Source organism: Phasianus colchicus, chromosome 13 (assembly GCF_987193195.1).
Source record: "Phasianus colchicus chromosome 13, bPhaCol1.hap1.1, whole genome shotgun sequence".
In the NCBI taxonomy this organism is placed as follows: domain Eukaryota; kingdom Metazoa; phylum Chordata; class Aves; order Galliformes; family Phasianidae; genus Phasianus; species Phasianus colchicus.
The window spans coordinates 7,239,155-7,267,044 of record NC_143448.1 but is presented as its reverse complement, the minus strand read 5'-3'; the positions used below and the strand labels follow the sequence as shown (position 1 = coordinate 7,267,044).

Genomic DNA, 27,890 nt, shown 5'->3' with positions numbered 1-27,890 from the left:
ACACTGCTGGTGTGTGTGTGCGCAAGTTCCTGGATGTCTGGCAACACAACTAGAAAAAGCCAGAAGAGTGGCCACATGCTTCTCTTTCTACTGAACATTTCTTAGACAAGGACATGCAAAAACCCTACATTTGGTACAGGACCAGTAGCAACTTCCCTGCTTCTGCTCCCAAACCAGCATGTGCCAACTTATATTCTCCATCTTCATCTGGTATTTTTCATGTACAAATCTGGGTTAGTAAAAAAGTAAAATTTGTAAAGTACTCTTTATTTCTATATAGAAATATATGTCAAGGAAAGAACATTCTTTGTCAAGTACCAAGAGTGGAGAGGAATAAATCAGCATTAAGATTTTAAACGGTGGTTCTTTAAGGAGTGGAGATCAGAAACTCATATGAATCTTGCAATGTAAAATAACACATTATAGTTAAACAACAGCCAGTCTACAGCAGATAGGCATGAAATGATTACAGTTAATGTAACAAACACTCACTGCCAGATACACGTTTTACATAACTCTCTTTCAACAAGGTCAAAATAATTCTCTTATTTTATTTAAAAATTCCACTGTGGATGTCAAGATGTGCCAACAGATTGAGAAGAGGTATTTCATAACGACATAAAAATATGAGTTTCTAATTGTTTCCATACTGAACCACAGCGAGGGCAGCACTTTTATATATGGAGTTCAAGGTATTCCTTGGAACAGGCTGTTTTCTGATGACATCATAAGAGCACGGTCACTCAGGTAACAACTTGTTACCATGGTAACTGCAGTTTTTACAGATGCTGAATGCTATGAGGTTAAAACTACTATTTGGAGATTTGCTAGGTAAAAGTTTGCCAATATTAGATGTAAGAAGCAACAAGGAGTTTATTGCAGTTACAAAGCATTGTGCAGTTCTTTATCTATTATTGGGAAGCTGAGAACAATCACAAGTTCTATCTTCCAGACAAGGAGTTCCTGTAGTAATCACACTTTAAGATATGTTCTTAAATGCCACAGCAGCGAGAAATAAACCTCAACATTAACTTTGTGATTTGGGGGTGGCTGGTAGGAAAGGACTGCTTCTCCATCCAAGAGTCCCTGAAAATATCAATGTTTGGGAATCCATATGGTCTCTGCTCTTGGGAGTATCAAAACTATAGACTGCGAAGACAGTCTGTTATTATCCAAAGACATCTTTGATCATCAAGCTGATTTTTGTTTTGTTTTTCCCTAACTGCAAAAAATTATGATATAATTATATAAAAACATTTGTTTTTGTAAGCAACTGCTATCTGTGCTCAGACTACTGTCAGATGAAACCAGCAAGTCTAAAAATCTTTTAAAACATGTTTCTGTCCCAGAACTTTTTGCATTTTGCCAACTGCAAGCAAATCGCAGAGTTTCCAGAATAACATCAAGATATCAACCCATTAGCCCGTCCTCTGCAAGACACTGAACAATTTGATAACCTAAATCACAGATTTTTCAGCTGTTTTGCTCTCCAAACAATACAGAAGAGGCTTACTGCTAACAATCCCAGTAAAATAATTTCCCTATTTTAGAAAGGGTCAAACACAGGCCACACTTAAACAATGTGGCCATTACTGGCCATCCCAGAGGAATGGTTACAGCCAAATTATAACACTTATTCCTGAGATGGTCTCAATAACAGGATACTGAGATACAGCAACAAGCTTCAAGAAGCTCTCCTTTTCTGTGTCAGGGCAATAAAGACAACATACTTTCCATGCAACCACCTACTTCCCCCTTACCCCCTCCCCACATATATTGTACCAGGCATTTCATACTGTTCAGGATATTTCCTTTCTAGTCCAGGATAAGATTAAGACCACCGCTGGTTTTCATTTCCACACATTATCCAGCAACCCCTACTCCTATTGGCAGAAGAGCACCTTCTTCACACAATTCTCCCCCATCATCTGTGAGAACAGAGAAGTGGAAGAGGCCAATTACCTTTTGGAGAGAAGGAAATTACTTGCTTATAATTGAGTTCTCTGAATATGGTGTCCGCTATTATGAGCCACACTCATCCTCCCACCTCCCCCTGAGAGCTGGGGTTTTATTCCTATTTAAGTTCTAATTATTATAATTAGTCTGAAAAGGATTTGGGAGTAAGGGGCTATGATATGCCATATAGACCCCTCAAGGCATCTTTTCTGTACTAACTCATTATGACCAGTTCTAAACTTTACCATTTAATCTAGTCATTCAGTACCCAAGGTCACAACAGCTGAGACCCCCTGAGCATCAATCCATAGAGACTACCACCTTCAGAGAACTACAATTAAAAGGTAAATAATTCCCCTGCTGCCTTCTCTGTGAGGCAATGCTATAAGTCAGAGAACGGAATCCAACCTCAGCCTAATTACTACTCCAGTCATTTGTGGAGTTGCAGTGAAAAAGTTGGCAAACATTTTTCATTAATCAAAACAGAAGTGCAAAACCAATGACAGTTCATGTCAGACTGGAGTGGCAAGAGTCAGCCTTACAACACTCAAGTTACAAACTTTATCTGCATCACCCAAAGTTCAAGGTGTTCTGAAGAGCTACACTTCAAGAAAGTCAAAGCATCATTACAACATGCAAACCACAGAAACAGTATTCTTCACCATCTTAAAGATGCAATCCTTTGTTTATTCCATCACAAAACTGCTGCTGAATCAATGCAGTAAAAGGTTTAATTTTTTGCATCAGGCTGTGCATAAAAGGGCTCTAATCACTCAAATCTTCTCTGAATCAAAATAAGAGCAAGTTCAGGTTCTTGGAAATATCATCACCCATATTGAAACATTCCAAGAAATTTAACAGATTCAGGTATTTTTCCTGAATGACAGCAGCCTCCAGGCCTGAAAACTGTAAAGTAAATCTTTGAAATTCACAGAAAAAGAGTATAAAATGTTATTAAGTAAAATAATTTGTTATAGTGCCAGCAGCTGGATTCCAGTGCACTGTGTCACTACATAGCAAAGGTGGCAGATTCAAAGACTTCTGTTGCTGAATTTTTGAAAGATAAATTAATTATATCTGCAAATCAGAAAAATGCATATGTCTACCAACAAAATATATTGTGCAATAATGTAATACTTTGTAATTATACAATACATGTCATTAATCACAAGTACAAAACTCAGTGGCTATATTGAATTTTCAGTGAAAAGGCAGCTCTTTAATTCAGAATTTAGTAGTGGTAATAATGCACACTAATTTCTATATTAATAAATTCAAGCTCACTTATAAACAAAAATACGTTGATAAACATTTTCCTAGATTCTTTTTTAATAATGAGCAAATCACAACGTAGTGCATGTGTTTATAAATGTATTATAATGCAGTGTGTCAAATGTCTATAGTTGTTTGGCAGTATGCATTAGCGTCACCTGACAATTCCAAGTCTTTGGCTTCAAGTCAGTGCATCTGCAGGAGGGCTGTATTTGTTCTCGCTTTCCACAAGAACTGTAAGTGCCACTTCTTCAGACTGAAAGCAACCTGCATCCCTTCCCTGGGAGCACAAGTGTAGCAGCTTCAACACTGTCCCTAGCCATACCATATCCTCCTAACCAGTGAATGCAATTAAGCACAATAGGTAATCTTTGCTGTGAAGCAGGGTCTGCAAAATGAATTCTCTTACTCCCAATTGACACTACTATCACACTAGAGGCCAATATGAAGAAGTTTGCACGGTTGTGACTGAGATCTGTGTTTGCAAGTGATAAATAGTCTCCAATTTCTAATTTTGCTGGGTCAGAAAGAGCCTTCTAATTTTCCTAAATTAAATCATAGGCTACTATTATATTTGTAGCAAGGTACATGAAGCAATATTTCAGTTGCTTCTGCTTATTCCTCTTAAGAAAATAAAATGCCATGTTGAGGGAGAGAAGGTTGAAGGACAAAGGCAAGAGAGAAGGTTATATATTGATACCTTAATCTGGACACATTCTTGTAGTTGTTCAAACAGCTGAGGTCTTATATAAGAATTGTGGCAAGACTAAAGGTTTACTCTAGCATCATGCCACTTACAGATTCTGAAAATCAGTTTTTACTGGTGGACATTCAACTCTAACTACGTTTTCAGAAGCATACAGATCTCTAGGGGCATCATTTAGAAGAGAAAGCTCTTTAGTTTCCACCTATTAGCTGAGAAGGTAGTGTGTCATGGGCAGCTCAGGGTTTTCCAGCAGCACAGATAAAAGTTATTTTCCCCTCCTAAAGCCTGAGGAACAAAATAACATATTTTGTATTTACCACTTGCAGTAGCAAAACTTTATGCATGAGTAAGGCAGCTTAAGAGGACTCCACATTGTTGTCTTCTTCCAATCTCAACTCCCCAGAATTTGGAGTCCATGATCTCCCAAGACGCACAGCTTTACTCAGTCTGACCTGGCCTGTCTCTGTCCTTTCCACTCCAAAAAGCATCAAAATCTCAAGCCAGGGGGAGCTCAGGAAAGTGAAGATTCCCTTTTGTCACACAACACAGCTCTGGTGGGAAGCCAGACTCAACACAGGCTGTTTAGTCCCAGCTCCCCAAGCACCCTGCCTGTGTCCAGCCTCTGGGCCAAACACACTGCACTTCACTGACTGAAAGCAAAAGGTTATTTCCCTCCAGAATAAGGTTGTGTGTTGCCCATTAGACACACGTGATTCAAGCAGGCTATAATTATAAATTAAAAGGAAAAATTAAGGTGCCAAGTCTTTGATTTGTAATCCTGGCAGCAAACTGTCAATAACATGGCTAGCTGCATTTTTGTGTTTTCCCAAATGTGGCTTTTACAGAAGGTTTTATTTTAAATCAGAATACAAACATGGAGAAAAACACTCCTACTGAAGCTTGTTTATGGTGTGTTTTCCTAGGCTTTATCCTGTCTAGTATGTAAAGGTCACCTCAGCCAAAACTGAACAGATTCACTCCCAGGTCCTTTTGTAAAGTGCTAAGAAGAATGTATACTATGGAATATTGTAATGCTACTGCCTTCCTTTAATAATACTGTTAAATGAGATCTTAAAGACACTATTTAGTCTCCAGGATCTGATATCTAGAATATATTATAACCATAAAAAGCCACAAGTCTCCTCCATAAAGCTGCTCTCAGCATAATGAATCCAACAGCTAAGTTAGGTCTATTGCCAAGCCAAGTTAGTTCTTTGCTCATCCAACAGCTCTGAAGGTCTATTGCTATTGGTACCTACATCCCAGTGGAAGTACTTTCCTTTGAGCCACTCTGTTGCTTCAAGTTATTAGATGACCTGAAGTCCTTGGGAGACCCAGATTAGTGAATCTAGACTTTTGCATGAGTATTTTATTCCTAACACTCCACCTTCTGAGAGACAGTTGCAGGATATTTTTCTGCTTTGTCAAAAGATGTATTGGTTTAAATCAATGGATTTCTGTAAACAATCACATTTGTTCCTCACTACAAATAGCTACAGAATCTGAACACCAGCAAGATGCCTGCCTTCCCCTTGCAAACTTTAATAGCTATCCTCTCCCAGAACCATGCAGCACTGATTGTGCAACTCTGAACTCAGGGCTACAGGACAGTATTCAGGGACCAAAGTTCTGGCTGTGGATTTTGGCTGCCCCTATCTTTTTCATAGGATCTTAATATGTCTTCCCCTTGTTACTTACATTAATATCTATTGCAGCACTTGAGGATGATGACACAGATGTACATTAAAGCTCTGTAACAAGGAACACGTGCAGAGAAGAGCGTGACTGAATGGAGGTGAAAAGTTGCAAATTCTGTTTTTCTGAAGGAAGGAATACACTCACACATTTTTTCCACGCATTTTTTTGAAAGTTTAGGAATTTTTTCTCCTCTAGTCACTGGAACTCAGCTCTGACATAAAAAATGCCTCTGCTGTACCTTTGGTCCCAATCATATTTGTAAGAGGCCTTCAATGCCTACCACTTGTAGTATGCTGTCAACATGAACAGATTAAATATAAATCATCCTAAACATATACATCATGGCTCAATTGTGCAATTTTTAAAACATCTCTGAAAACAGGGTCCTAAAAATACTGAAAATGAAATCTTGATCATAGTCAACAGCCATGGGCTATTTTCTAAACAGCAAGGAAGCAAATTTGTTTTGTGCCACATGGAAGCAGAGACATTCATCCACCAAGATGCTGTTTTCCAGCGATTCTGCTACAGATAAGCAACTAATACGTTTATCTGGTTGTATAAACATGAAGTGAGAAATTTGTTTCCAAAAAAGCCACAAAGCAGAAAAAGCAATATTAATGCTTCTTGAAAAAAGGTTCATAATCCACAGTAAATGCACTGAATGCAGAGCAAAAATGCAGCCTTTAAATCAGTCTCTTGTTCAAAATGTGTGTGTATAATAAACAGTTTTACAGTTGTGATCTATTTAATGCCTCTCATCATCTGAACACAGCTACAGATGCAGCTGAAACAAGCTAGCTTTGCCCTGCTAATGGAGCCACTGCCCATTTAGTGCTTTCTCTCTTATTGCCAGGGCATCACTCCGTGGCACAGTGCAGCTAACAACAGTCAATTTTTTCCATGTTCTGTGCCTGTATCTACCATCCTACCAGCTACCTAAGATGAACCATTAGTAAACACTTTCATAGAACTTAACTTTAATAATAAATATAGGGAAACGATGTTACCCTAAATTAGCAATCTGTCTCTTCTCACCCTCATGAAACATGGCTGACACGAGTTTGAAGACTGTTATCAGGGGTGTTAGAGACAAGCTGGACAGTAACACTGCTAAGACACGTAAAACCTTCAACAACAGCAAGCCAAACCAGCTATGCTTGAAAAAAAAAGTAGGTCTTCTATCTTTTCAACATCTCTACAAATTGCTAGATACAGGAAGAAAAAGACTGAATTTCTCATGTACAGAAAATCCAAAGAGATCTAACTAGTCATAACATTTAGGACAGTCTTAGTCATAGATATGGCACTAGTTATATCTTCAGTTAATGCAAACATAGACAAATCTTTAGTTTTCTCACAAAAGTATGACTGTCCCATGTAGTTGCAAAATGCTAGTTGTCTAACTTAAGACACTTTTCTCAACAGTCACTTTGGAAAGTACCATCCATTGAAGTGCACTAACAGGCCAACATATTACATCTGGTCTCAGAGCAGTTCTAGTGAAACTCAGCAGAGCCACTCCAGTGAGCCCTGCCCAATATTTTCAGCTTCCTGCAGCATTCAAACAAAAGAGAAGGTTTAGGTACGAGAAATTAAAGTACTCATGTCACTTCTTATGAGGATTGATTTATGAACCAGATTAAGATAGGTATCTTAGTTTAAGCTGGGACAGAATTGCTTTCTTCAGCGATCCATTGATTCATTTTCTTAACTACAGCAATTGGACTTATCTGAAGAACAACTCTCCTCTGCTTTATTGACAGTTCTTTAAATCTAAATGATATTTTTAGAAGTGCTTCCTAAACAGCAAAACATTCGTTTTTTCTTCTGTCTTTCATTTTAATATAATTAAGAGAGAAGTCAATGGAACAGAACCTTGCCAGGAGATAATGATCTCATGCTGACAGACAAATAGTAAGGTGAAAAAAGCATAGTGAAAGTATATTTTCTTTAGTTCAGTGATTTAATTTGCTATTATGCCAACTGATTAGCATCTTAAGTACTGTTGTAGTTTATCAGATTCACAGAAGTGGTGAAGAAGTGACAAAGCTGGTACCATAAGCCACCACAGCACTAACGTGACAGTTACCAAATTTATGCATGTCCTCTCCCTATTTCCCTGCTCCAGGCAGAACAAGTGACTGAGCTTTTGAGTGTGTGCACTGACAGCCTTTTACAGGACATGTAACGATACTGAAGGGCAGATCTGTTCTGTCCGAATTCATCATTTTCTTACAAGTTTTCATGTAGTTTTAGCCCTGCAATTTCTGAAGATCTGAGTTTTGTTCTTAATATGTCAGTAGGGTGTCTTCTACCTATTTTATATAATAAAATATCCACTACAGATGCTGTTATCACAGGATGGCTTTTATTCATAACTTACCATCAATTCAATTGCTTTCCTCACCAAGTCAGCCTTACTTTTCTTTTTTTTCTTTTTTATTTGTTAGTAAAAATTAAATAAAAGTCCTGGTGCTTCTTATAGATACATCACAAGAGACACAGTGCTCTGTCCCATGCACTGAATTCACTAATTTACAAGTGCAATACTGAATGTAGCTGCATCCTTAAGGAAACCTACCGTTTATATCAATAAAACAACTCCTGCTCCAGCACTACCATCATTACTCTTACAAGGTCAGGCCTACTGGGCCTGATCCATGGTGTTGAGTGTGCACAATATCACTATTATATTTTTTAACTTGTCAGTGGAATAAAGGATATAAGACCTAGCAGTATCTTGGAAAATCAAGTCTTTACCTTGAACATTCAATTTCTGTCATAAAGGACCTAGAAGATTGAAGTAAGTAGTGAATAATTCTTCTCTTTAGCCTATATTGTCAAGTCATAACAATATTCATACCAGCTCCTCAACTTTCCAAACCAGTAGACAAAACAGCAGTTGGACAGGTGAATTCTTGGTGACAAGGATGTATTTCTAATTCTTAGACCCCACCCGCAGCTGTGATAAAAGTGGCATTCACTTCTGAGAAGTGACATATATTTGAGGGGTGCTGTAATGTTTTCTTTCAACATCTGTGGACATAGTAGACATAACGATTGTCCCACATTTAGGCACAAGATGACTTAAAGTATTGGCAACTAAAGTAGACAGGTTGCAAATTAAGAGGAAACAGTATAAAAAGCAAATCAAGACAAGTAAAAAATGCTTTAAGCATAAAGGATGAACTACAACTGTGAGAACTAGCAAATAGCACTAGCATGGTGGCATAACATACAAAAGCAGAATGAAAGATTTAATATTTGGTAGCAGATGACAAAATGGGAACACAATAATGCTATGTGCAAGTGCTCAAGCTAAAATTGGTCTTGGATGAATTGCAGGGAAAGTGAATATTGAGCAGGCATTAATAGCATTGCCCTGCTTAGTGATATACTACAGCTGGCTCAGGTGCTCTGAGTTTAGGAAGAGTGTTTAAAATATTAGAGGAAATACAAAGAGGCAATAGAGGAATTAGAGGGTAAGATGTGCGAGGAGAGACTGTGGGAGCTAAACTTACATAGTCTCAAAGAGAGAAGACTCAGGGGGCCTCAATCACAGTCTATAAATACCTTCAAGGTAATAATATAAATGAAGGAAGGGAATTCTCCAGTCTCAGAAGATAGCAGGACAAGGAGCAATGGCCTGGAGCTAAGGAAGCAGGAGCACAGGGAAGGTTGGGGAATGCTTCTTAGCTCTGGCCTCAGCCGTGCTGGTTGAATTCAGTGTGGGAGGAAAAACCGTTCTCCTTCCAGCAGCACTGGGGCTCCGTGCCCACATGCACACACACGCCTTACCCGATGCATTCATGATGACACTAGCCTGCAAGCTCCTCTTGGAATCTGCACAGCACAAAGCCGAGCATCAGCGCAGCCATGGCCATATGCCGTGTGGGCTATCACAATCTACATGCTGATTCGCAGGTCTTCCTGCAATCACGTGACCATTAATATGAGGTGATTTTAGATTAAAGGCACTCATCAAATTGGGTCTGTTTTTCTAGCAGAGAATAGCATTCTGGTTCTCCATGGCTGCACTTTGCTGCACTGGGATTTTTCTCTATCTTAGAGCACTGATACAAAGGCTGGTTTTGCACATTCTTTGAAGGGTGAATAAAGCTCAAACCACATATTAGCTGGTACATGTGGTGACTTGACTTCCATTTATCCACTTAGTTCAGTAGAGAACAGAAATTTGGTGCACTGTACCAGTTAAACAGAATGAGTCCCTGTGAGTCTTATCTACTGCTAAGACACATCACGTGCAGAAAAAATGACACTTCCATTCTTTGAAGGATGTCTTCCCTTGTTCCTTGGGAAAAGACTATCCTTCTTATTTTTCATGCCAGTTTACAATCAAATCCCAATTTCAAATTCTCTTATCCACTTAATAGGGCAATAGGGACAGGAAGAAAAAAAAAAAAAAAGACCAAATCCTGCAGATATTCAGAGTCATCTGCATCCAGTAGAGGCAAAAGCACTGAAAATGAGAAAGTACTATAGAGACTGATAACGAAGATCCTGAAGAGGCTTGACTGACTGTAATTTGGATGGTGGCAGAGCAAGAAAGCAATCCAGAGAACATATGCAAAACACAGCAAAAATAATGTTTGCAGCAGCATCAGTTGCTGTGCAAAGGGTTCAAATAACAAGAGAAAATGAAAACGCTTTTTGATCCAGTGATCTCTGAGGAACCACTGCTGTTCTTGTACACTGGGAGCCATCCACTTCCGAACAAATCAGCTCCTCTCCTCTGGACAGCAAGAAATCAGCCTCCTCCACCTTCCATGAAAATCCTTTCAAGTTTACCAGAGTCATAACGTAATATTTGAAAGAACAGAACACAGCAAAAGCCCCAGCACTTCATGACACCTCCTCTGTCGAATATTTACATTCCTAGCATCTTCTCCCATGCCCTTGCTCCAATCACAGGGAAGAACTTCATGCAAAGGGATTTGATGTGCCTCCTATAAGCAACAGCAATATTTTATTGTTGTTTTCACGAAAGTGTATATGCTTTATTCAAAACAACTAAATAAACAAAGTAAAAAGAGACCAACACTCCTACATCAAGATCGCCATTTACCATGCTAACATGCTGCCAGGTAGGAAGATAGGAAATTAGGTTGCAGCAAACCACATCACTGTTTCACCTGGAACGTGATCAGTGATCACTGTAAACACATAAATAAACCAATAAACCACATTCCTCCTTAAACTGACAGTGCAATAGAGGACAGGAAATGCTTTCACTTTGTAACAAATTCTCTCTTCAAGCTTCTCTACACCTTCTCATTCAACAGTTTGTGCTTTACGTATGCCATCTTGCTGGGAACATGCATCTTGCTTGCTTCAACCCCAAAACTGCCACGCCTTTGAGCAAAAAGCTGCATAAAAATCTCAAAGCACAATGTACCACTTCACGTGTGGTGCTCAGCACCTCAGGAAACAAAACAAAATAATAATAAAAGAGCCTTTCTGAATGACACAAATGTACAAAAGCTAAAAGCAGACAGACCTGAAATGTTCAGCTGCTGAAGGCTCAGTCCTTGTTAAACATAAATCTGCTCATGCTTCATATACAGAAATCTATTAGTTTTAAATGGTGATTTTGTGCTACTGTGTCCCCCAAATAAATACTGCTGCTATGCAAAAATTGTTGAGACACAGGGTTGAAGGGGTTTAAAACTGTTTTCTAAGTCTATAACTGAATACACACAGTATCATCAGCTCCAGTAAATGTTACTCAGCCAGTTGCTGCAAGTTACCACTTAAATGCACTAAAGCATATATTTGTGTAAGTTGCCACACTATGTATTGAACTGAAAGGCTAGGCAGCTTTGTAAACACATACTGAAAAAATCATCTGCCTTATTTGTGTGTCGTCAAGAGACTGGAATCACTTCTGGGTAAATAAGATGCATTCATAAAATTATCTCATTATGTATGGTACTTAACTTGAAAGACCTGTAGCCATTTTGGCCTCTTAGGAAAAGAACATACATGTTTTATAACTCCAAAATAATGAATTCTACTAAAATACTAGGAAACATTACATCTTTAAAAATTACATAGTCCAAATTGGAGAATGAAATGAAGCACACATTTGTCATGCTAACCAAAGTATAAGGCAAGGCAACGCAAATAAGTTGAAAATGTGTAACAATTCACTTGTTATCTGCATACGCTTGAAGTTAATGGGAAAATCTGTCCAAAATATTTCTCCTAACACTAGCCAAATCAGGAAATTCAGAAAGAAAAATTATACAGAAGTTCTGTATATAAAAAAAAGAAGTGATTTTTCCTTCTACTAATGTTATGATTCATAAGCTTTATTTGCAAACCTTACCTCAGGCAAGAAGTCCCACTAAAACTAATAAAACTATTCATATAACTAAGCTTTCTTGCATAATTTACTTTTTAAAATGTCATCTATGAGGTTCTGGGTGGTAAAACTAATTTTCATTGTGAATTACTTCTGTAGCAACAATTGTTTTCTTATAAAACACAGTAAACAGGAAATTATGGTAGTAGCACGTCTGAATTTTAAAATCTAAGTAGGGGGAAAATATCTCTAGTTTTGGTATCTATCAGAACATGCTATGATTGATGAATATTAACATTTATACTTAGTAAATCCCAGAGCTTTTCAGTACACAAGGAACAACATGTAATTCAGCTCTAAAGAAATGACAGTTTTATGTTTTCAAATATCAATCACTGAATGTGCATCTATCCTAAACAATTACTCTGAAAAATGACAGCAAGAAAACAAGGAAGCATTTTAAGGTGAAAAACACTGACCCATTTTTAGAGGTCTTTGAAATCTTTATTATTATGCAATTCTGCTTGCTAATGGCAGGGATCCAGAGACCATCAAGTGATGCCAGTTGATGTAGAACTATGTCACTGCCCTTTGACAGCCATTGCTACCCATCCCTTCAAGGAGGCCTTAAAGCAGCAGTATCCTCTGAGTTTACAGACTGCAGTTTTACTTCTTAAGACACATTTCTAGATTGACATTTATAGTCAAAGGCAATCTATTTCTACCCTCTACAATGCAGGGTACACTTCTCAAAAATGGATTGGGGAGGAAAGTTGGGGGTAAGGAGAGGAACAAAATGGGGAAAAACGGGAGAGACACAGAAAATGAATACAGCCCAGTAACTACTGAGGGAATCTTTGGGCTCTGGAGACATGTGTTCTACTCTCTGCTCTGCCAAATTCCTTGCGTAATGTGAGGAAATCAATTAGTACCTTATCTGTGAAATGGGGATACTCAATTACTCACAGGAGGATTATGAGACTAAATAAATAGTTACAAATTTCAAGCGATTTAGACAATATAGAAGTAAAAGACAAAACAGTACCACTGAGAGAGAAGCACATTAAGAGTCCTGTTCCCTATCACCCCACCCTACTCCCAGTAAAAGTACTCCAGTGACTTTACTCCTGTCAATAGAAACTACTCCTCTACATCGTACGTTTCAACTACAAATTCCAAATGACAAATGTCTCAAAGGCAGGTAGCAGAATAAAACAGTTATAACAGAGATAATAGTGTCTTACCCAAAGAAGTTGTTACAGCAATGTTTCCTTTCTTGCAAGAGTTATCAGAAATGGGAGAGAAGTTGTCATCTCCTTAGCTTCCTAGTCATGGAACAACTCTGCTCTTTCAACTGACAACAGCTGGAAGATCTTCTCTGAAAGTGTTACCAATGAAAACAAATTCTACCAAACGCTACTTCTCACTTAAACCTGAAGAAATACTGAGATGCAGGTTAGACTATTGTTGCTGTAAAAAGAAAATTTATACAAGATTTATGGAGAAAATAGGTATAATGGGTGTCATTAACAACTCACCAGCTCCCAGCAGTGAGCAGACAATGTCACATGAGCAACAGCATTTAGCTTTTGGAGCTAGCCTGGGAAGCAACCTACACAGCACCATGTGCTGTTGAAGGCAAATGATCTTTTAATGGCAACAGCTATATGGGGTTGCAGCCATTCAGCCACCACATTGCAAAAACGATGATAAATGATAATGAGAAATTATTGCAACTATCAGATGTATTACTAAGTATCCCTACTGATTCGTATTATAAATCTGAGAAAATCTTTAAGACTGATGTCAAACTGCATGAAGCACACCATGCAGTTAACTTTACAGTTAACTGATAACTTGAACTTTGGGACTAAATTCAGAAGTATTAGAGCAGGAATTCTTTAAAGATTAAAACAGAAACATCCTGTATCAACCACTATCTTAACTCCTGTTCAACTTCTGAACTCCAAAAAGATGCAGCAGCAACCTGAACTACTCAGTGGTGCTTCCTGCTCCCACACTGACACAGAATGAGAAGTCTGGCTTAATGCTGTTGCCCAGGCTTTGCTTCCACCCTGTGCTCTTGGACAATAGGTGAGATGCAGCAAAAGCACTTTCCAGATTGCTGAAAAATGTTACTTTCAACTGTGGTGTCACTGGGGAGTGTAATCTAAGTAAGAGCCTCTGTATGATATTTTTGCCTCCTAATAAGGGTCATTTGTTAGAGATAAATCATCATTTTTTATTTTACTTTATTAGAAAATGCTGACAAAATGCTTCCGTTTCTCCTCACCCCTCTTCTTCTTTCCACTTAGCTAGTAAAACATACAAGGTGTTAGGGATTTGTTAGTGATCTGACTTCTCATTAAAATAATATAAAAATGTAATTACAATAATTAAAACCAGGCAAATTAATAGGCTACCTTTTCCTCCAAATAGTGCTGAGCATGCCACAGGCAGCCATCAACTTGAATTTATTTTTGTTAAAGAATGACTGTGTGTGATTAGAGCATACAACTCAAGAAACGTTTCTGAGGAATTAATATGAAGCCATTTAGTAACAGCTGCATTTGAAAAAGTCAACCAAAAAAATAGAACATTTTCGCAGGACATTTTGGTGTGTTTCCTTGCATATACCTGTCTTTATATCCCTGGACCTGTCTCAGAGCAATATTAACACAACTGAATTGGCTAAGGAGCCGTGAGCACAGGAGGTAGATGTTCACCTTCACATTAAAAATAATTAAAAAAAAAAAAAATCTAATGCTTTCTTTCTCCCTGCATGTATTCAGAAAGTTGCATATGCTGTGTGTATCCATCCAAATACAGTAACAAAGATGGAAGCCCTAGCAAATAACAACTTTAGGAATCAATGCATCTTAAAAGCAATCAAGGTTACCAATTATATTTTATGTTGTATGCTCCAAATATCCAAATATCATTGCATTCCAATTCATTTGATCACTGAACAATGATCAAACTCAGCCATTCCTTTGCATACAATGCACAATGCTGCATAAAATTTCAAAGTCTTCATAAACTCATTCTGTCAATAGTCTGAGCTAAAGAAAGACTTGGTTCTGTGTGAAGGTGTTTTATCCAGTGTTCTATGCCCATGACAAGCCATCAGTTTGAGATTTGTGGCTTGTCAATACTTCTAGAATGTTTTCCAAATATTTTCAATTTTTCTCAAAAATCTAATATCCAGAGGATAATTTACCATGCCTGGAGATGTAAAAGTATTTTGATTTTAAATATTCTATATTGAATTTCCTGAATCACAGCCTTCCTCCCTTCCAGTCCGGTTCTTCACAAACTAAAAATGTTATCTGTCAATCAGCTATTGCTTCTCCGAGACTTGATTATATCCACCCTACTGCTTCCCACCCACACATTACCAACACTCCTTGGAAAACATAGCAGTGCCACTGAAAGGCAATATTAGTTCCCCTGTACTTATCTAATTTCAGATTTTCTCTTTACCACGGATTCCAATCATCTGGCATTTCACAGCTCTTTTTTTTGCCTAGTAATAGAAAAATAATCTTCAGAAGGTACCATGTGACAGACTGTAGTGTTTCCTTAGCAGAATGACGTTCAGATCCTGAAATCTATGACCCAAGAGGCAGCCCAAAGTAAGAACGTGACCACATTTGAATCTGATTAGTCTTCATGTTAAAGCCAGCTTCTGCAAACATAAACCATTTCCAAAATTGTGTCATTTATAAATTCTGTACAGAGAAAGGCAAGCTAAAACAAAACATACAATTCACTTAAAAAATATCAAGATAGAAAAGCAAGATATCTGCATTGTTAAATGATGCAATGCTGTTACAGAGAAGAGCAACTCTGACTTCAACAGCTGCCAGTATGAACTCAAAACCAAAAGAGTTAGTATGCCACTGGTCCTATGCTCCTTAATAAAATTAAATCAGAAATGAACAACCCTGATCCCTAGAGAGACATTAGAACTATTTTTTGCACAAGGACCTAAAACCTTGAGGAAAAGCAGCCTTGACTACACACAGAATAATTGTTGCAGCCACAGGACTTAACAGTTTGTAAGAAATTCCATTTTATAAATGCCTCTTATAAACTTTCACTGTTATTACAAGTTAAGCCGCATGCTTTTCAAGGCATCATAGTCAAAATAGCTCAAAAGAGAACAGTAAATACCAGCACAGAAATTTGTCTCTGTGAGAAATGGTGATTCCGTCAGCGTGACATGATTTCTTCCATCCTAGTCAGAATCCAAGACACAGCCCCATCAGCCTTCCAGCAAAATGGGAAAAGGGTTACAATTACAGAGCTTGTACTGCACAGGAAGATGGTGCTGAAGGGAGGAGGAGTGTCTGATAAAATCCCTGTACACAGAGCACCATGCAACAGCTTCTCTATGGAGATTCATAGCAACTAGATAGCATGAGATGGCATAAATATTAGTTCAAGCAGGGAAGCAAAATGCGTGGTTAACTTAACCATAATTCAATTTCCCAGTCCTCCAAAATATTTTAAACAGAATCCTTTTCAAATTTTCCTGAAGAAGAGCATGTTGTAAAAAAGGGTCTCATATTGGTGTTATAATTTACAGTTAAAGCTAAAAATTATGCAGCTCATTAAAAAAAAAAAAAAAAAAAAAAAAAAAAAAAAAAAGCTTGAACAAAAATAAAGTGATTTAGTCAGAACAAATAATTGCAATGGAAGACCTATGAAACAGCAGTTAGAGTATTACTGATTAACATTACATGCTGAGTAAACTCCACAAACCACTGACACTGAACTTATCAGTATATCAGAACAAAAGACATGAGCAGATCAACAACATGTCAGCGGTTCCCACTCAGAAGGGAAAAGCAGGCAGTCAGTGTCTGTGTAGGTACCTGCAGGATCCAAGAACACCTGCACTCTGTTCCTGTGCTGAGCACATCGCCACATTGTGGGCAGTCTGACTCATGTCACAACAGAGCTAACTGCCCACCAAATATCTGAGCATTTCTAATTTCAATGAATCAACAAATCAAATGTATACAAGTACATAAAAAAATTAGTTTCAACATTAGGTGGAACTAGAATATGAGCCATATTTATAGTTCTGTACAGCTTTACAATCAAAGAAGAGTATAAAAATGTAGAAGTTTGAAGAAATTAATGAGCATTAGGTTTCTGCCCATCCCAAATCTTGCCTGTTGGATGAAACCCGGAGCAGGCTGACCTTGCTGAGCTGTGGCTTATCCATACCCACCCTCCAAAGAGAGGACCTGGGAGGCAGAAAGGATACTGTTTGTAGGTCTCTGGCAAGAAGAGACCCCCAAAACCATCACAACCTGACTCAGACTGGTGCAGATATATAGCTGGGGTCACACTGGCCTTGTGGGGTCACCCCAGCAGACCCTATACTTCATGCTCCCCAGGTCATCTCAGCAGTCTCTGCGTGAGATCAGTCTATTCTGTCCACAAGATGTAGCACCAGGCAGATACATTCCTTTTCACTGTGATAGGTATTCAAAACAATGGGAAAAAACAACAAGTTTAACACACTGTTATGGCAAAGTCTGACACCACTGTCAGACCAAAAAAGATACTGCTGTGACAATTCCAAACTCTTCAGTGCTTGCTGATAATCCAGAAAGGAAGTTAATGTAGGCTCCAGATGAGCAATAATACAGAGATGCTCTACAGGATCTTCATATGCACAGCCAGGCAGTACTACAAGCTTGTGGTGCACTGCTAAAATTTATCTGAATCAGATGTGAAAGGTGACTATCCCATAACCAAGCATTTGTATTAAAACTCAATCAATCACCACAAAAGGCTGAAAACTATCTGCAAAACTTCCAAACATACATTTTTCCTTCTTCATTAAGACATAAGTATTACTTTACAATGCACATCTGAGCATTAAAATTAGAGTAAAAATTACATTTCACCTGCATTTATATCTGATAAATCTTTTGTCTTTTGAAAAGACATTTAAAGTCTTTTGTGAATATTTTCCCTGCAGTTTCCCCAATAGGTCTTTCTTTAAATCACCACCAGATGGGGCTCACTTATAGCTGAAATCACTGGACATTACATAGTTTTATATTACACACACAATCTATCTTATACACTAATAGATATGTCTATTGCATGCACATTCATTTTCATGCTATAGTTGCACACTTTTTATCTCGTGAAAAAAGAAATCCATCTTTTGAATTACTAAAACAATCACAGATTTCCTTTTTTTTTTTTTTTTTTCTAGTAGACACAGACACATATATCCATATACACGTTAATTCCATTGTCACACTATCTGACCAGTTTAGATCAAGTTGATCGAGGCATGAAGAGCAGACGTGTTGCTCAGGAATTATAGTGCCAGCTTTCTAACTAGTTTATACGTTCGTGAAACCTGTGACGTGGACCGTCTCATTACATGCCTTTGAATTATAGAATGCTTTAAAACATGCTACACCCAGTTCCAGTGTCATCATCAAATGCAAAATAAAATGCAATTCGTTTAGGAACTTCAAGTCTATTAAGAAATCTCCAATACTGATTTCATGTGCTAGTTCCCACTCATCCCCCTCACTTTTTATTTTTTTAAGGTCAAAAATGAGGAATGAAACCTCTTGCTGTACAGCCTGGAAATTCAGTCAGGAAAATGCCCTATTTTTATCACCTACTTTCTCTCTTTCTGAAGGCTTTCCTTGCTATGTTATTTTCCCCCCATTTCCCAGTTATGCATGAGCAATAATTCCCACAGAAAATAATCGAGCTTCCATTTTAGCTATGCACATTTCTCAGGATAGATTTTGTGAGCAAGTAAGGGCTTTAGCCTGTTCTCTCAGCCCAAGTTAGCAGCGCTGGGTACTCTCTGGTTGATGTCAATCAGAAACATACTGTGCTAAGGATAAGCAGCAGCAGGGACCCCCAAATGCCTATTTGATAAAGAGATGCCATAATGGTAGGCAAAAATAGGAGGTAAGAATTGCAAAATGGAAGAGAATAACTTAAAGTCCATCAGATGCTTAGCTACAGTGGTGAGAATATAAAACTAAAATTAAGATGAATGCCTGTAAATCCATTTCATTCTTAATAGCTTAAAGCCGTAGCCAATGTTTTTTGAAATAAAAAATTCTGTGACTTCAGCTTTGAAGACTCCAGGGGGCTTATCAGACCTGGCTCCTGCACAGGCTAATCCCAATTCTCCAATAAAAACCATATCTCCTGCACAGAGTGCCTCTGACTACATGGTTTGGCAGCACCCACTTGATTCACATCGTGCCTACTACTGTAGCTCCCCATTAGTATTTTTCCACAAATGTGAAAAACAAGAGCATCTTTTCAGAGAGTGACAGACCTAGCAATTAGTTAGCCTTCAAGATGCATGAGAGTGTAAATAAAATCTTCATGCAAAAAAGTGTGTCTTTTTCATGCAACGTTACCAACATACTGTGACATGTTACCCCTAGTAAATCAGTGTTGCATCTGGTGCCAGTTCTTTTTTCTCAGTGGGTGCCTAAACTCAGAACTACTCCATCTTAAGAAAAAAAAGAATATAGAAGCATACTTATTTTTACTTATACTTATTTTGCAGATCACGTCACTTAAGGAGACTGGAAAGATCAGATTTCAGATTACAATGCACTTTCAAAAGTATTAGCCTCTGGCTGCATGTCTGACTGCATAGCTCAGGGGGGAAGCAGGGGCCAGTGGCCAGAAGTCACCAGGGAGAGAAGGCAGACTGAGAAGCAGGCTCCGAGCACCACAAACCTCACCCAGTCCCACTCCCAGGCTACGGCTTCAGCTGGGAAAGCAATAAAACAGACAAGAATGAAACTAAGGATTGCTAATTAAAAAATAAAAGAAGAGAAGGAATTCCCTCCAGCCTAGCCAGCTCTCCTAACAGTCTGAAGTCATGGGCAAAGCTACATTTACACAAGAATAAGAAGAATTAATTCTTAGTATCTGTGTGAGTAATGAACATCATCACGTACAGGCGGAGATGATGTTTATACACTTCATTTGTATTTGCTTTTTAGATGCTTATACAAATCAAGTTTCCAGACTTTTCCAGGTTCTTCAATTGCATAGCTAATGTGTAGTTTTGTGCAATAGCATTTTTATTAACAATAACTTGCATATATTCAATTTCTTCCAATAATTTCATAATGGGAAAAATAATAAATTTAAATGAAAAACATGGCCAATAATTCCCATAAAATTCCTAGAGGCGGATTTCTCTCACATGTTTCAACTCCCCAGCATAGGCAGAAAGGGTTAAAAGTTTAAGTGACAATCTACGAACGATTTTGTTATTTAATACTTTCATATTAGAATGGATTTGGGGGAGGGTAAATGAAGTTACTCTGCAGTCAATACAGTAGCAGACAGAGATAGCCAACCACAAACAGTACTTATTCATTTATATATTTTAAACCAGAACTAGCAGCAAAGCAGCTGCTATCAAGCAACTTCAGAAACAGGATGAATTCACTTGTCTAAACTGCTTCATTTTATACCCCAGTTCTGACTTTAAGCACTGTATCCAGCAGTAGCACATTGATATCAGAAGGCAATACCATATTTAAAGTTTCCATTCCTCTCTTCTTTCGCACACCAAATTTGCACAGTACTAATAATACCTATTCAAAATCCAGTTTTTGTTGTGTTATTGGAGTGTCAGATGAAATTACTCCAGTTTTCCATAACATACGAACATGTTCTTTAGCCTTCGCACTGAAACCACAGCTTCTTTAATCTTACAAATGGTCCCAGTCGGCATTCTAAGTTTCATGTAGTCTGTCACAAATCTGCGCTTCATGCTTGCATAGCCTAAACCAAGACATTATTTCTGTGTTGAAAAGCTGAAAGTCTTGTTGGATAAGGCCAGATCCAAACAGCCATTTTCGGTTCTATCTGTGTCCTTCAGTGCAAGTCTTACAACTCAAAAGCATCTGAAAACAGGTTATCTTCTGCTGTAACAGCTCTTCAGTAAGGTTAGCACCAAGAAAAGGTTAGACCACTGCCACGACAGTTGTAAATTGCATTCATAATTTGGCAGTTAAGGCCATTGGACATTGAAAAATCAAAAACTGAGTTTGCTCATTCTGCTGGATCCAAAGCACAGGAGTAGAGCTTTGGCATATCAAATAAATTTTAGCAGACTGAACTTGAGTATTCATTTATTCTTACAGTGCATCAGAATCTACGAAGAAACATTAAAACATAAAGCCCTTCCCGAAGAGCTTACATTTGAATGTTTGACAAGACCATGACGAGCAACAGGAAGGGAGAGGGATGCATGCTGAGAAGAGTAAGAATCACAGTAATAGGATCACAAGACAACTTCACTTAGCCAGGGTACAGTTTGCAGGTCTAGGAGCTTTCTAAGAACTAATTACTGCACTAGTGAGTGAAAAAAAAATAGAAGAGTTTTGAATGGAGCTGAGTAAATGGGGAAATAGAAAAAATTTTGATGTAAAGTATGAATATTAAAAGATATCAAGGCTCATATCATTTGCAAAAGAGGTAAACAAAAAAATGACAGGTCACACAGCCAGGCCAGGGCAGAGTTGTGAGTTGTTTTGGAGAAGTAAAACAAGCTGTAGTGTTTCTTTCTAGGAAGAATCTGCAAGGGTAAGAAAAAAAATAAGGCAGAAAAAGCTGACTTAGAGGCCACATAATAAAATGTTAAAAATCAAGTACTGAAATGTGGCATCTGTATTAAACACACTTGACTGTCAACCCAAATGCCATAAAGTTTAACATTTCAGTTTGAACAGATGCTTAATTGTATGCACTTAATGAACCATTGTAAACTAGGAAGATTCCTGATATTGTTGTAAGCAAAGTGTTGCACTGCATAATGGGAGATACTGATAAAGGAATCTCAGCCTGGTTTTGAAATTGTTAGCATAAGTGTGGTATGGCAATATCATTATCTCCAATAATCAGAGAGCTACCAATAATCAGGATCTTGATTTTTAAAAAGCCTTTAGAAATTCAGCAGACTAAATTTTGTCTGAAAATGATGATGAAGGTCCAGGAGTTCAGAAAGCACTGCTGACTTTCCCCAATGAAAGAACTGGAATAGAAGGAAAGAGTATTGAGTTTCTTTCAATAACAGTAGTTATGAAACAGAGTAGTGCAAAAAAACATTGAGATGCTAGAAAGAATTCCCCAGTCATAAAGAAATTCTCTTTACTTACACCACTCTCACAATGAAAGACATGCTTTGTTAGGGAGACATCTCAGAAGACAGCCAGGAGGAAAATCTACAGGCAGAAAACACCAAACACTGCACTCACAAGAGACTCCTTGGGCATTTGAAGGCACACAAGGAATGGATAGGCTCTGCTCAGGAGCCCTTTTCCTGTCCTCTGTATAAGGACACACCAGGCTAGCTCTCATTCCAGTTCAGGGAGGGATATGCACTGAGATGCAAGGTAAGGTGGTGCAGAGTGAGCTGGAGCCCATTGTAGTCAATTCACCATAGGCTTCTAAGATCTGCAGCTTTTAGCTTTGGTGCCACCTAAACGCTACTGTGCGTTATACACCACATACATTGCGTAATGCTACCTGAGGCCCTCAGGGTTTGATGGGTAGGACCTTGCTTTTTTTCCAACACTGATCATAAAAATTATTAGATTTGTATCACGAACACATGTACATTGTGAAGAGCCATGTCAACTGTCTGAAGAGAAGTTAATAGAAATATTACGTGCTACACTCTCACTAGTATTGTTCAATCTTTGTGCGCGATATGCATACTAAACAATCTGTTGCTCCTACACCAGTCAGAAATGAAGGATGCTAAAGATAAAACTACTGAAGAAGGATAATTTCTCATACTTGAGGTTTGGCATCTGTGCATTTTTTGAAATCTTTTATTCTATTCTGTAAAGGACCCAGCCATAGAATCACAGTTTGTCAGAGTGCTATTGATCAGTATTTTTTCCCCCCACGTTTTTAAATGAATTTTAAGGGGGAACTGAGGTGCCTTTTAAACCTAAGTCACTTAAATATATTTAAAGGTAACTTGTGACATGCACTTTAAGAAACGGTTGCTCTGCATGTTTCCCAGCTTCCAGCTCCTTGATGCTCTCTGCCATTCTGTAGGTGGCTTCCAATCAGAGCGGCTGCCACCGAGGGCTGGGGAGAGGGCTGCCAAGGTTTTATTTTATATTCCAACTACAGTGCAGGGAATGTAAGGCAGCAAGTGTGTATGCCACGAATAATGAGTTATACTAATTCACAGAAATTCACTTTTTTTTTTTCTTGTCACACACTGCTCCTTTTTCTATAGACCAACACTTTGAAAGTTCATTTTTATGTGTCATTTACTTCCCTAGGGAGTAAAGCCTGCTAAAAATAGCACCATTTCTTATCCTCTGATAAAGGATTATTTATGCAAAGGCAAAATAATTATTCTTGACATTCCAGAAGGCTCCTCTCCCCACCTAAGGTGGTTTCATATCCTACCTTCATAAAATATAGCAAGTCAATATTGCCAGCTAAAGCTCAACGCTGAATATGAGTCTTGTGAACTCAGGATACTAGAAGGCTTATTAAATGAAGGGAATTATTTTGCAATTTGACAGGGCATTCAATTCGAAAGCATGAAGGGAAAATGACTGGGACAATGAGGTTTCTGTAGCCAGTTACCCCATTCAACCCTAAAGAAAATGAATTATGATCCATGTGCTGTAGAAATACAGCAGCAATTAAACCAGGCAGAAATATATGTGGGGGAAATCCTGACAACTGGCATCAAGAGGTTAACTCTTCTTTTCTTTTTAATCAGTAACTAGTTCTGTCATCTTTTGGTTCAGTGCAAAATCTCCCTAGAGAAGCGCCTCCATTCTTTGAATGTCCATAAGGCAATTAGATTTTACATTTTTAAAACTGAAGGGTTTTACAGGATGAGCCAATTTATATGTTTCCATAATAAGAAAAGACTCAGGGCTACTGAAGTATCTATTTCAAAATGGCTTAGGTGGTGCATTATTGAATCCTACAAAGCCAAGGGGCTTCCAGGTCCCAGAGTCTTTAACAGTCATTTTGAGGGAACTACCTGGGCAGAATACAGAACAGCTTCATTTTAGGAAACCTGTAAAGCAGTCATTTGATATTTGGACTTCCTTTAACACGCGCAGTACAAAGCAGTGTAAAGAGAGGTCCTGGCTTGAATACAGGCACTAGGAAGTGGAAGGGTGCTGCAACAGCACTAGTGGTTATATTTCTTTGCTCTGGAGCCTTATTATGATTTTAATAAATGCTGGTCAAGTCTCAATCATAAAAACAATTGGGTGGATATAGCTGTGAGCAAAAATGTGTGATAGCTTTCAAACTGGAATTGTGTAACAGCTCTATCTACCAATTAAAGCCATTCAGTGAACAAATCTGATGATTAACTGGATATGTAATTAAGCCTTTATTATTAGTCTAATTGGATGGTTAGGGGAATTATTAAAGCTGTTAAGATTCTGTGTAGCGAGCTGGCTGTTCAGTATACGCAATATGAAATTCAGCTCATTACAAGCAAGGCCAAATGAACATATTTTAGTGGAAATTTGAGATAGCTGTATCCATGTCTTTCAAAACAAATCCAAACAAACCCAAAGAAACCTTAAAGCCATGAGTTCAGCCCAGCAGAGATAGATGTAATGCCCCATTCCACCGTGCATGGCTACTAGCCAAAAGCAGACATATTCCCAAGAGACAAAGGAGAGGAGAGAAGTTTTTTTTTTCCTGTGGTGCCAGCTAAAGTATCCTCCCTCCATCATTACTTACTTCAGGATTAGGAGGAATTTTTGCAGCAGAGACATCTGAAAAACCAGGAGTCTGAGCTATGACAGTCCCTGAAGTACAAAGAGGACCAAAAATACAGTTAATTCCTAAAAGAATTTGGTGTTCCAAAATCAGGTCTTGGGAACATGTAAGTATGAGAAGGAACATATATGTGGACCACTGCATACACTTAGCTAAATACTATGCTTCCCACCATTGTTTACTCCATATTCTGCTTCTGTCAGGCCAAAGTTTGGGCTCAGCACTGTTAACTGCCATGAGGAAACAGCAATCGGACTGATTTTTCTAACAGATTTTAAGCACATAAACAAAGGCAAAGCAAATATAGAAGTACTGTTGGTATGGCTGGATAACATCAACTTGAAAGGTCAAGTAAGCCATTTTCCAAAATATGCTGTGATCTCAGCATAAACCACAAGGTAGTTGAGAAAAAAGTCTGCTCACCTCATGTTTGAGAAGGCAGTTTATGCAATGGGCAGGTAAGTGGAATGTGGCTATTGAAGAGTTATTTCCATTGGCCTCAATGAAGCTGTTAGATTAACAAGATGCTAAGTGTCCTGTTACAATTCTGTTGGATAAAAAAAAAAAAAAAGAAAACAAAGCAATTTTGGTGGTTGTTTTTTTTCTGACAACCAAAGCAAATGCCTCAAAAATTACTGTTCATTCAACATGTCATCTACTGCCCTTCATAAGTAGAATAACTGCAACAGAGAAAAGTTTTATAGAAGTACAATTCAAACAAGCATCATAGTGAGCCATAAATCAAGAATAACAATTGCTGGAACTGAGGCTGAAAGAGGTACAGATCAGCTACATTGCAGTAAAACTGAAAGAGCCTGCATCCTGATCAATGACTGCAGATTGCTTAAGTACAGAAGCACATAGTTTTCCCAGGCTTGCGTATCCTTCCAAACTTGGCTGCAGTCTCAATAAAACAGCAAAAGTGAGAGCTACAGTCACGTGCATGTGCACATACGCATAGATTGTGCCAAAGAAAGCCACCCAGTTCTGCTTATCAGCAGCACAAACACATAACAAAATTCTAATGACAAAAGATATGTAGATATATTTGGGTTATATTTCCCAATTGCCATCTCTTAGGCCAGTAATTAAAGTCAGTGGAAAACCACAACACCACATTCCATTTGCAATCAAGCTTTTAAAAATTCCAAAAGTGAGAGAACATATGATCTCAATGCTGTCACATGCATACAGAATATATCTAACTCTCTGTGGAAACCAGCAATAGATGTGATATGCTTTAACCCTCTGGATGATAAGAGAAATCTAAGTGACTTTAAAATGATACAAAATGTTACAGAACTCACAGTATGGGTCTTTGGGTCTGATTTAAGTTCTTCCCACATATGAGCCGAACACGGTTACTAAGGAATTTCATTTAAAAGGGGCTGCTTCAACTTGCAGCCACACAGAAAAACTACACTATGCTCTGAAATAAAGACTGGTATGGACCAGGCATTGGCATTTCCAATTAAACAAGCATAATTAAATGAAAGAAAACATACAATTTTATTAATTCCAGAACTTTTCCTATAGAATAACACAGAAATCATAATCAAGATATATGTTAACTACAAATAAGTAAGCCTAGCACAAAGAAAAGCCCTTCTACACCAATATTAATAATAAAAAAATCTAAAGAGACTCAACTTCATTTACAAATGTAAGATTAGTTTTGTACTGGTACAGATTTCTTTAACCAAAATAATGCAGCAAGAGGAAAAAAAATCATTTAAAATAAATGGCATATTAGATATAGAAACAGGCTTTCCATTTCCTTTTGCTGTGAAGGAACATAAATAAAGAACCTAAAAGAAAAAAAAAAACACCCTCTTCTGCTGTCCTTAAGCTTTTCAGAAGTACACTTCTTCTCATTGTTCTTGATAAAAATCTGCCGTTCATGGATGCATGCACACACCCATACTAACAGGAAAAAAAAACACTGCATGTAATCTTACATATGGGAAATATGGGTACTTTGAAGGTTGTGCTAGCAATTTTTTCCCAAAAAATGACAGGAAAAAAGAAGATTTTCTCTGAGTCATTGTGTCGTTTCAATTTATTTTTTTCCAATCATTGAACATTTTGCTTTTTATAAAACTCTGAAGCTTCTGAAAAATAAACAATAGACTTGTGTGAAAAACAGTGGCAGAATTAATTTATAAAAGGTACTGAGCTTTTCCACAGACTAAACTGCATTCCTTTTAGGGTCCAATAGAAATGAAAACTGTGGGTTGAAGAAAACCAGCTATTATTTATAACCCCTCAGACCAGCACCTGGATGTGAATGTAAATGCCAGTGGGTCTGCACAGACTCCCAGAGCAAGGGTGCTCAGGAGCAGCACTCTGCACCTGCCTGCAGTGAGCTGCCAAAATAGAGCCTTACACACGTGTAAGAATAAAAGACTTGGGGGAGGCAACACAAAATTTGCACTTCGTGTGACAAATTCATTGTCTCTGGTCTGAGGTGAGCATTTCTAAGGTCAGCCTTCCAGGACATTTAAGCAAATTTTTTGAAGACTCCTACATATTTTCATAAGATAGAACATAAATGTAAGGAAAAAAGTGCCAAGATCACTAGAGAAGAAAATACAACTGATGTAAAAATGACATTGCAACTTACAAAATATTCTGTAACATCTCTCGAGAGAAAGGTGAATCAAAGCTGCTATTTTGCTACTTTCTTCCCCAAGAGAAAGATGAAGACCTGTCATTCATCAAAGCCTGCCTCTTTAAGTTAAAGGAAAGTAGAAAAATGTACCACGTAATATTTTAAAGAGTAAAAAAAAAAAAAAAAAAAAAAAAAAAAAGTCAGATGTCACCATTCAATTTCTTCTCTAAAATAATTTCTATATTGATTCCAAAGTATATTTGCACGGGCAGCTGTGTGCTTCCATACTGAGACAGATTTCTGCACTGGGCTTCTGCATGCAGTGCCTACACTGCTGTGATGGGGCCGGGGAGTTCCTAGTGGAGATTCTCTTCCCTGATCAGCAGCATATAAGGGACTGACCCTCCCTCAAACACAGCAGCAAAATCATTGCTACATAACTGATAAACATAGTTCTAATTACAAAACCCATAGTACTTATTTTAGCTGAATCTGATTTG

At 38.0% G+C, this 27,890-nt stretch overlaps 1 protein-coding gene across 24 annotated transcripts in view; it reads right to left on the bottom strand.

Annotated features, from left to right (window-relative positions):
- Positions 1-27,890, bottom strand: part of LOC116243621 (plasmanylethanolamine desaturase 1-like) — a 161,151-nt gene that overhangs the window by 92,984 nt on the left and 40,277 nt on the right. For 18 of the 24 annotated variants that reach the window (XR_016470903.1, XR_016470897.1, XR_016470905.1 and 15 more), the window contains one exon: positions 25,203-25,326. The exons of 5 other annotated variants lie outside the window; for them this stretch is intronic. Coding sequence is in view for 1 of the 19 variants with exons in the window: in XM_090149960.1 (XP_090006086.1) it covers positions 25,291-25,326 (36 nt within the window). In the remaining 18 variants the exon portion in view is untranslated. Of the gene's footprint in view, positions 1-650; positions 1,069-25,202; positions 25,327-27,890 lie in introns of those variants that run through there. One more of the 24 variants, XR_016470914.1, reaches the window with a different exon arrangement.